Source organism: Terrapene carolina, unplaced genomic scaffold (genome assembly GCF_002925995.2).
Source record: "Terrapene carolina triunguis isolate 2854851 unplaced genomic scaffold, T_m_triunguis-2.0 Scaffold85, whole genome shotgun sequence".
Classification (NCBI taxonomy): domain Eukaryota; kingdom Metazoa; phylum Chordata; order Testudines; family Emydidae; genus Terrapene; species Terrapene triunguis.
In genome coordinates this window covers 4996707-5008152 of record NW_020664436.1, presented here as the reverse complement: position 1 = coordinate 5008152, position 11446 = coordinate 4996707, and the positions used below count along the sequence as shown (strand labels likewise).

General features: G+C 46.2%; 1 protein-coding gene across 1 annotated transcript in view; it reads left to right on the top strand.

Moving 5' to 3' along the window:
- Positions 1–690: 690 nt before the first annotated feature.
- The window catches only part of DNAH8 (dynein axonemal heavy chain 8), a 525323-nt gene continuing 514567 nt past the window's right edge, over positions 691–11446 (top strand). The window contains exons 1-2 of the mRNA XM_026649503.1: positions 691–1137; positions 10039–10173. Coding sequence (XP_026505288.1) covers positions 691–1137; positions 10039–10173 — 582 coding nt within the window. The remainder of the gene's footprint in view (positions 1138–10038; positions 10174–11446) is intronic.

Genomic DNA, 11446 nt, shown 5'->3' with positions numbered 1-11446 from the left:
GTATCTGAGGATTGGTTGACCTTTAGAGTGGATTCCCATGCTCAGTTGGCTGTAGAACACCACTTTTGATATATGGGAAGTCTCTATGTGGACCAAATGTCTGACCCAGCGAAGTTAAGTTCTGATGAGCATACTCTTGATGCCAGGAATTTGGCACCTCTCAAGGACTTAAGTGCTGGGGATCCTGTCCTGCCACTTGATGTTGCAGATGGATCTTAGGCAGCAAAGGTGCCTTTAATTTGCAAATTAAAGTATCCAATATAAATTTTAAAAAGTTTATTTAATTTTTTAAAAAAATCATTAATTTTTATTCACCCTGATATTTACAGGTAATCTGATACAGGGTAGAATAAAAGGCTATAATATTATATTTTAATCAATTCCAAATTGTTTAAAATACATAGTAAAACATTACTGAAAAATAAATATAAATAGTTGGAAAATACTTTTTAAAATTGTCAATAATCAGATTCATGTAATGTTTGTGTTGAAGAAATTTATATAAGTTCCATAATAGGTTATCTTTAACAACTTTGAGAGAACTTGACAGAAATATTAGGATTGTGCATTTGGTGAATGAGTTTAGAGGCCTACTACTTTTTTCCCCTACTCTCACTTGAGGATATAATTAAAGGAGTTTCTAAAGCATTGTTACAGTAAGTGAATTGTTTGTAAATTGCAGGCTTCGAGATGGAGGAGGTGCCAGGGGATCAGATGGAAAGCCCAAACACTAGAGAGGAAGCTGGGCCCGGCCCCGTTCCGCCAGAGGAAGCTGGGCCCGGCCCCGTTCCGCCAGAGGAAGCTGGGCCCGGCCCCGTTCCGCCAGAGGAAGCTGGGCCCGGCCCCGTTCCGCCAGAGGAAGCTGGGCCCGGCCCCGCTGCGCCAGAGGAAGCTGGGCCCGGTCCCCATTTGCCAGAAGAAGATGGGCCCAGCCCCATTCCTCCAGAGGAAGCTGGGCCCGGTCCCCTTTTGCCAGAGGAAGCTGGGCCCGGCCCTGTTGCTCGTTCTCGACAAGTGACATCTCTCCGCTCTCCCCTAGAGTCTTTTAGCCCTTCTCTGAGTAACCGCAGGATGTCTAAATTTCGCCGGAGTACTAGTGGAGTTCAATCCCTACAAGAAACTTTAAAAGAAAAACAGGTTTAGTATCAAATATTACATCTATAACAATGTAGTTTTCTCTCTCAACTATCTGTTTCTTTTCTCAATGTATTATATCAATTTTTGTTAGGAAGATCTGCCTATTAGAATGTGGTTGACTTTCTCTTAAAATAGTTTTTTGCAATATTTTCTTTTTTTAATTTTAAAGTAATGAATAAAAAGTGCAAAAAACATTCACAAATAATGTATACAGATATATAGTTGCAGTCAAGCTATATTTGACTTTGGTCCTGCAAATATTTATGCATGTGTTTAACTTTATGTACTGTTACTAGTCGCACTGAAGTTACTGGTAAGTGATCTTTCTTTTTCTGTATTGTGACAACAATAATTGAAATACTGAATTATGGAAGGAGTGTACTAATCAACATATAACACATATAGTAAGATATTCCTGGAGGTATGTTGTGGTGTATACTGTCTGTTTAAGGGACAATCTGTAGCTTACAGCCAAGACAGCCGGGGTGCAGCGAAGCAGTATCCTCCATCACCCTCGGGGCTGGGCAAAATAAACAGGGGAAGGAAGCTAAGTAAGGGAGATGGAATCAGAAGCCACACTGAATTATAGGTTGCAATCCCCCTCAGCACTAGGGCACTATGACAGGTTTTCTGACTGTAAGTTGGTTGCCCTGACTTTATGCTCTGAGGACTTAAGAACTTTGTTAAACTTCTCCTTCCCTGGCCTGATGCTTAAAGAAAAAGGAGAAATCCTGCCTGCTTTCTAGAATAATAAGACAGAACTGGGAACTCTGCTGGCTGGGGTTGGTTTGGAGGCCTTCTAAAAAGGAGATGTGATTATTTTTGTTGTTATTAGTTTGGTTTTGGCCTTCCCCATCTTGGATCCTCTACATGTAGCCTCGCTGGCAGGACCTCATGGGAGCCCTCTTCCTCCTAGAAGGGTCATGAAGAGGAACCTCTGATTATTCCTGCAGCAACAACAGACAGAGAGTGACAGAAACCATCAGTTCCAGGAAGCACAAGTGGCTGCCTAGCAACACCCATAGGAAGCACAGCTAGCAGAGAGGAAACACCAATTTCAGGAAGCATAGCTGGTGGCTCAACAGGAGATGCAGATAGCCACCCAGAAATAACAACAGGATATGCTACATGCCAATCAGGAGTGGAACCACCAATTTCAGTCAGACATGGCTAGACTGCTCACCCAGCAGTCTGCAGGGGGAAGGGACCACCCTAGAAGGAGAAACTAGCCGTAGCATACATCTGAGCCTCACCCCGATAAAGCTGAGAGATGGTGATTTTGACCTGGAAGCCTATTTGACCACTGTTGAATGGGTTGCTACCCCAGAGGGCTGCGAGAGAAATACCTGAGTGGTACAGCTGACCCCCTACATCACCAGGAGGCACAGGTAGCCTACTGCATGCTGAGTGAGGATTAAGCAGGGTCTTATACTGCACTAAAGATGGCTATAATGGACTGGTTCAGCCTTTCCCAGAGGTATGTCAATGTAGATATTGGGCTGAGCCATTTTCCACAAAAGCATTCCTGTGTCCTGTGGCCCAGTGATTCTAGTATCTGGTGTCTTGGTGGCTGGTTCCAGAGACCCAAGTCTGTGGGGGAATAATGGACCCATATTTGCACATCCTCCCAGCTGTGGTGCAAGCCTGTGTCCAGTGCTTCCAGCTGCCATCTGTAGCAGTGTCTGTGGAAATGACTGAGAGGTTCCTGGAGGCCATGGCATCTAGTAAGGAAAGTCCAGTCCCATAATGGCCTGGCTAGGAATGGTGGCAGGAAACAACACAGCTGGTGCCCAGCGACATCTGCATGGAGGATGGGTCCAGAACAACCAAAGTCCCAGAATGGGACCTGCCCGCAACTACAGCCCCAACCAGGGGAACCAGTGGCCTCCCATCCCAAACTCAAGCCATCTGGGGCATGCTGCTTTCCACCTGTGTTGGACAGATGGTATGCTATCACTGCAGGGAACTGGGACCCATCCAGCACAAGTGTTCCCTTACAGAATGCGACTATCTAGGACAGTGTTTCCCAACCTTTTCCATTCTAAGGCACACTTACTTCAATAAAAGATTTGTGTGGTGCACCCCCACCCTGTGTTAAAATTATTATAACAAAAATTACTTTTAATGACAAATTTGATCTCAACTTGATATGCAGAGTTGTTTAATCCTGGCAGGAAATCTTGACAGTGCAACTTGGAGCCCTTGCTCCAACCATCTCAGATGCTTTCTTCGTTTGTATTTGTTATAAGTTGGGCTTGAAAAAAACCTAACTTGCACAGGCATGTTGTTGAGAATGGCAACAAAATGGAGTTGAAAATGGCAACAAAATCTCCCCACCCCAGTGACCTCACATTGCTGCAGGCACCACCCCCATCCCATCACTCTGCCCCCACTGACCACACACTTTTGGAAGTACCACCCCCAATCCATCACCCTGCCGCTTGTGACCTCACACTGCTGGAGGTATCACCATCATCCCATCACTCCACCCCCAGTGACCTCACATAGCTGGAGGTATCACCCCCAATCCATCACCCTGCCCCCAATGACCTCACACTGCTGGAGATATTGCCCCATACCATCACCCCACCTCCAATGACCTCACACTGCTGGAGGTACCACCCCCATTTCATCAATCTGCCCCCAGTGACCTCACACTGCTGCAGGTACCATCCCCCATGCCATCACCCCGACCCCAGTGACCTCACACTGCTGGAGGCACCACCACCATCCCATCACACCACCCCCAGTGACCTTAAACTGCTGGCAATAGCATGGTCTAAGATTACTGTGTATTCATCTGCCCCTGTCAACCAGATTGAGTCCAAAGACATGTCTCCAATCTTAATTTTAAGACTGGTTCATCCTTAATTCAGTAAACTGAGTCATTATTGTAAGATTCTTAGCATTTTCCATTGAAGAAGAAATCCAAGGATCCCAGGCCCGATCAAAATCTTCTATATAGGTTGAAGGAAAATATGAGCTGAAATTTTCTTCCAATCTTTTCAAATGCACAGAAGCAACATTGACAAAAATATTGCCAGTAGGATCTACCACGTTTTCCAAGGGGAACATTTCTGTTGTGCGTTTTGCTACATTTTTGACATCAGCGGGCTAACTGAGATCTAAACCCATATAGTTTATCCATGCAGGAGAGAAGATTCTCATATCTACCTTGCACTTCCCTATTCAGTCCATTGAGGGGGTGGAATATATCAGCCAGATAGGTAAGTTTTCCACACCATGCCACATCAGTGATTAAGTCAATGTATGCAGATTCCTCCAAAGTTAAGAATATTTTAAACTCTTCTCTCTGCTCATACAAACATGAGAGAACTTTTCCATGGAAAAGCCAGCGTATTTCTGTGTGCAAAAGTAAACGCTGGTGTTCTGCTCCCATTTCCTCACACAACAGCGAGAAAAGGCAACATTTTAAGGACCATGATTTTATTAAGTTCACTATCTTTACTGCTCCATCTAACACTCAGGAAAGTTCTTCTGGCCGTGTTTGTTTTGTTCTTTGACCTTGCTTACAAAACCCTTCACTTTGCCAATCATGGAGGCAGTCCCATCTGTGCTGAACAGTAAGACAGTTTTTCCAGTGTAATTCTCCCTCCTCAAGGTAGGCCGTTGTCACTCTGAAGATTTCCTCCCCAGTCGTGTGATGTGGCGGTTGTCTACAAAATAAAAAAAATTATTTCATACGCTCTCCATCAGCTGACGTTAGCCAAGAGTTGAGTATGACTTCTGATATCTGTTGATTCATTAAGCTGCAGTGCAAATTTTTTGCTTGATTTGATTTTTTTCTCAGACCACAGTCTCAATGTCAGCTAATGTAATCAATGCAGCGACTTACCATATTATCTGAAAGGGAAACGTTTGCAATTTCATTGACTGCATTTTCACCTAACATTGCTCTTACCATTTCTTTGCATGCTGGTGAAATTAATATTTCTGTGACTCTATGTAACTTTTTCGTCTTTGCTACAAACTCAGTGACCAAGTAGCTTGCTTCCAGTGGTTTATCAGAAACCGTTACACAATGTTTCATCAGGTGCACTTGTTTTTCATTTTGATCCTTCAAATACTCAAAAAGATATTTGCTTTTGTTGGCAAGGGACGGATGTTTGCTAATAAGGTGTCATTTTTACTTACTGTACTTGGCACCACTGCATGGTTTGAGAGTTTCTCCCCACACATAAGACATTGTCAAAAAGAGCTAGATGGTTCACCTATAAATGAAAATCCAAATTGCAAATAACTCTCACAATAGCATTGGCTCACTGCTTTGACTTTCTTATGTTCATGTTCAGCTTCATCACTGAAAGTAGATGTAGAGGCGCCAGAATCTCTTTTCTTCAAATATTTGTCCATTTTTGAGTCTTCAATTCAAAATTCACTACTGTAACTTAATGGTTGATAAGAAAACACAGCTACCACATAATACCTTGTGAACAGCAAGGTCATTTGAGCGTAGTGTGTGTAATGTCTGTCTCACATGTACACTGAAGAAGAGTACCCAGAAGTCACCTACTACTGGACAGGCCCAACAAAGAAAATAACAGGACGCCACTAGCCGTCACCTTCAGCCCCCAACTAAAACCTCTCCAGCGCATCATCAAAGATCTACAACCTATCCTGAAAGACGATCCCTCACTCTCACAGATCTTGGGAGACAGACCAGTCCTCGCTTACAGACAGCCCCCTAACCTGAAGCAAATACTCACCAGCAACCACACACCACACAACAAAAACACTAACCCAGGAACCTATCCTTGCAACAACGCCTGATGCCAACTCTGTCCACATATCTATTCAAGTGACACCATCACTGGACCTAATCACATCAGCCACGCCATTAGGGGCTCATTCACCTGCACATCTACCAATGTGATACATGCCATCATGTGCCAGCAATGCCCCTCTGCCATGTACATTGGCCAAACTGGCCAGTCTCTACACAAAAGAATAAACGGACACAAATCTGGCATCAGAAATCATAACACTCAAAAACCAGTAGGAGAACACTTCAACCTCTCTGGCCACTCAGTAACAGACCTGAAGGTGGCAATTTTGCAACAGAAAGACTTCAAAAACAGACTCCAACGAGAAATTGCTGAGCTTGAATTGATTTGCAAATTAGATACCATTAACTCTGGCTTGAGTAGAGACTGGGAATGGCTGAGTCATTACACTACTTGAATCTATTTCCTTATGATAACTATCCTTACATCTCTTGTCAACTGTCTGTAATTGACCACCTTGATTATCACTACAAAAGGTTTTTTCCTGTTGATATAGGTCATCTTAATTAATTAGCCTCTTAGAGCTGGTATGGCATCTTCTCTGTATGTATATATATACTCTTATTATATGTTCCATTCTATGCATCTGATGAAGTGGACTGTAGCCCACGAAAGCTTATGCTCAAATAAATTTGTTAGTTTCTAAGGTGCCACAAGTATTCCTGTTCTTTTTATGTACACTGAAGAAGAACAGCACAAAATGCAATTTGGTTATGACACTAATTAAAATAAAGATTATTTTCTCCTCACAAGTGACTTTTCCCAAATTCCGTGGCACACATGTTCATGACTGATGGCACACTGATGTGCCGTGGCACACTGGTTGGGAAACACTGCTTTAAGGGACAGTTTGGCTCTTACAGACAGATCAGCCTGGGTGCAGTCAAGGAGCACCCTGCCTGCTCTTGGAGCTGGGCTATATAAAAAGGAAAAGGAAGCTGAGTAAGGAAGGGGGGACAAGAAGCAATGGTGGTGGCTACAGGTTGTGGGCTCACTCAGGCACCAGGACACTAACTTGACCTAGGCCTCTAGAGACTTATTTTCTGATTGAGGACTTGTTTACACAATGGGGTAATGTGCTTTACAGGAGTGTGATTTCCAAAGCACACTAACATGTTGTGCATTAATTGGTCTGATTAGATCCTGCTGGTACCCTTTAATGTAGTACTGTTTGAAACAATAGTATGTTAAAGTGCACTAGGGAACCTTGAGTGCACACCAGCAGGGTCTACAAGAATTAATAAATATGGAACATGCTAGTGAACTTTAGAAATCACACCCCCTGTACAGCGCATTAACCCACTGTGTAGATAAGCCCTAAGTTTGGTTGCTCTGAGGTAAAGGCCTTATGAACTTGGTTAAGCTCTCCTTCACTGACATGATGCCTAAAGAAAAGGGAGAAAGCCAGCCTGCCTCTTGCAACAATAAGAAAACTAGGAACTCTGCAAGCTGGGGTTGGTTTGGAGGCCTTCTTAAAGAGGACATAATTTTTTTTTTTGTTGGTTTGGTTTTGTTTGTTCCCTTCTTGGATCCTGTATACAGATATTCTGTGTTTGCTCATCCTTGACATTCCCTCAAAGTTGACTTGTGTATTTCAATGGTAATTTTTATTTTGTTTTGCAAGTTATGGCACTGTAGGTGCTCCACTTCAGGTGTGCATGCATCCCAGTGTGCCTTTGATTTTCTGTGGTTCCCATTTGGGCCCATGCATGCACTCTACAGATCCTCAGGCCCTGTACCAAGAGCTGCATGGGCGAACTACCCTTAATTCCGTCTCAACTGCCTTTGGCCTGAGTTGGGAAGTCGAGCGTATCAACTTCATTTAGATATAGGCAGTTAGTTAGCTAAACGTAGTTTCCTTAGTTGTTTTCTTAGCTCAGTTTAGTCATAGTATTTAGTTTGCAGGTTTGTTTGTTTTCCTGTCTGAAGAGTTCTGGACTTTGATGCTTCTGGGTTATGCTGGGATCCCCAGGTTTTAAGCACTGTCTTTCCTGCTGGAAAGCTATCCTGGTTAATGGTGGACACTCTCAGTGCCTTCGTTGTTTGGGAGACACCCATATACAAACCAAGTGTAAGATTTCTTTCTTCAAGAGAAGATCTTGTAAAAACTGGGACCATAACATTTAAATCTGTTAATGGTGGAGCAAACCCTAAGTCCAGTCTCCAACTCAGGCTCTGAGAACCCCTCTGTGGACTGGCCTCTGAGCACACTTAGTGCCCTGTCTTGTGTGTGGGTCCTGGTCACCGAGAGCCTTGAGGAATACAGTTTCAGGTACCCCATCTGTCTCTGGGTCTCAGTCACCAAAAACATTGAGGGATATAGTGGTACCAAGAGCTCTGTACAATAAGACTGTGGGTACTGACAAAAGGAGCAGGAGTGGTAGGTCTGCTATTAAGAAATCTTGGTCACTTACTGAAAAGAATGTTCTGGAGACCTCAGGTCCTAGTGGGAGTGCTATTGAGGCTCCAGGTGGTTCTGATACTATGAGACTGTCCAAGGCTTCTATAAAAGTCACTCTTCCACTAAGTTGAATTCAGTACCAAAGACTTTGCTGGCATCAGGTGGTCATGTCTGTTTTAGTAGACATTCCACTTGAAAAAACTCTGAACTATCAGACTTTTCTATACCTTTGGTACCAACACTGGTATCCCACACTGCAACGTCAGTACCACCTGAGCCTGACTATGGATGTACTTATTCAAAGCATTCAGCGTCAACAGCACTGACACTTTCTGGACAGATCTGTGATTTGGTACTGATGCTGGCCTCCACAGGATACTCCTGGGGGAATTCTGCACCACTGTGCAAGTGCAGAATTAATATCCCCCACAGATTTTACTCTTTCCCCACAGATAAATTGAATCATGTGCCCCTGCTGGGCTGTGGTCCAGGGGTAGAGCGTCTGGTTCAGGCATCGGGAGCAGCTGGGGGAGATGTAAATCACTGCCTCAGGAGGCAGGTCTGGGCTCCCTCTGTTCCTTTCACTTGCTATCGCAGTACATCCAGGGAGGGGCAGGGCTGGGGGCACCCCGGCCGGTGGCTCCTACCATGTGGTGGGCTCCAGCTGATAGTTCCACTGGGTTGTGGGAGGGATGGGGAAAGGGTTTGGGGACAGAGCTGCAACCTGGACTTCAGTACATGCTTTCTCCAAGCACTATGCTTTGGGTCATGTCTTTTGATCAGATGCTGCAGCTGGCAATGCAGTTCTGTGTTCAGTATTAGACTCTGCATCTAAGCTCCTTCCATCCTGGGAGATATTGCTCAGGAGTCACCTGAAGTGGAGCACCCAGAGGAACACACATCTTGGAGAACTCCAGTCAAGGGTGGCAGAGCCTGCCCCAAAGTGGGTAGGGAGGCAGAGTCAGGGCCCCCAACTCCTCCTCTTCCGCCAAGGCCCCGCCCCTGGCCAAGCCAGAGTGGGCCGGGAGCTGTGGACCCTCCACCTGCCTGGGGTGGATGGGTCAAGAGCAGCACTGTCTGTGTCCCCACCCCACAGCCTCCCACCCAGGGCAGGAGGGTCTGTGGCTCCCCACAGCTGCCTGCAAGACTCTTACCATGGCTGGGCTGCAGCCCTCCAGCCGGAGCCGGGTCCAGGTAAGAGCCACGTGCGGTGCGTGGGCAGCTGTGGGAGCCGCGGACCTTCCTGCCCTGGGCGGGGCGTCCGGGGGGCAGGGACATGGGCCAGGGGCTGCTCAACACCCCCAACCCAGGCAGGTGGAGGATCCGCAGCGCAGCGACTCCCAGCTACCCGGGCTCCCTTGTCCAGCTCCGGGTCATGGGGAGGCCTTGGGGAAGAGGAGGGGCGGACCCCTGCCAAAAAGTGGATGGGCCAAGCCTATACACTTTTAAAAAGTGGGAGGGCCATGGCCCTCTGCCCCCCAATTCCGGCACCACTGACTCCAGTTACTACACAAGCTGAGTAACCTCCCCGTCTTTTAACCAATGAAAATATAGTTTATTTTTAAAGAGTAATTAGGGGAGTTTCACATAAACAGCAAACTATAATATTAGTTTCAAGTTATGGGTCAGGTTAACAAATAATTTTGCAAACACTTTGCAGTTTTTAGTTCTTTTAAACCTTTTTTTATGTTTTAGGCACGATATAGAGATGCAAGGGAAGGTCGAAAAATGAAAATTGGTGCTTCATATAGATACATATTTGAAGTCCTAGGGGACAAACTTGGTTTAGATACAACAACTGTGGAAGATATGATCTTGGATGGCCCTTCAGTAAGTCTGATTTAAACATTTTTTGTTTGTTATTGTTAATGTAGTTATATATTGTTACCTAATTCATAAGTAACTTTTTTTCTTCTTCGAGTGCTTGCTCATGTCGATTCCATTCTAGGTGTGCACGCGCCCATGTGTGCGGCCGTTGGAGATTTTTGCTTGTTGCACCTTCTGGAGTGCCGTGCTCATGCCGAGGTATATCAAGTGCCACTGGCCCTAGGCCCTCTCAGTTCCTTTTACCACCCAGGGTGGTCAGTCGGAGTGCCTTTCTTGCTTAGCAAGAGCTAGTGGTTTCTACCATTCTGAATTTTGCGCCTTAAGGCCATTGTACATAGTTCACCAGATCCCCTTGGCGCTACTCTCCGGCATGGGGTTGACGCTCCCCTTACTATTCCCGGCACCGCTCACTCTCTCAACGGTCATCCTCTAGGCATCAGTCCCAATCACCGGCAGAGTGGGAACATTCCCCGTCCCAGTACTGGTCTCCCCAGCTCTGGTCGCACTGGTACCGCTACACGCTACAGTTACCGGTCAGTTACGCCTGGGAAACAGTCGCCGGTAGCCACGACCAGTAAACAAACACAGGCATCGACAGCTCCTCCTTGGTCACCAGAAGGTATTTCCTCTGGTATGGAGGGCCAGTTTAGCCCATCGCCAACGTCTTATTGGTGTGATTGGGCACCAGAGCCCTCTCCCACATCTGTGGCACCGCAATGGCAACATGGCCAGTGACCAGTGCAGTGGCCTTATAGGAGCACGTGGGGTGTACCAGTTGTGACAATGCCTCCTTCTCAGCACTCCTTGGTGTCCACGGTGGAGCATTGGGCGGTGGCCCCACCAGCACTGGGCCCAATACCGGAAGCCTGTTCCGAGGTCGGGGTGGAGGAACCTGTGCTGACCGCAAAACCTCTTTCTCCAACGATGGTCGAGACCCTAGCACCCCCACCGGCGGTCCAGTCTTCCTTGTCACCCCCAGATGAGGCAGTTGCGGGAGTGACCAGGAAGACTGGAGCTTCCAGAGCTAACCTGCTGGATGACTTTATGGAACATCAAACCCTTCTCTGGTGCGTGGTCAAGAACTTGGGGCTTGAGGTACAGGAGATGGCAGAGCAGGAGGACATCCTCTCAGCCTTTACACCCGCCCAGGTCACCCTGCCTGTACATGAGAGGGTCCTCAAGATAACCACGGCACTTTGGCAGACCCCCTCCTCCATCCCGCTCACCTCGAAACAGGCTGAGAAAAAGTACTTTGTGCCGGCCAAAGGTTTTGAAT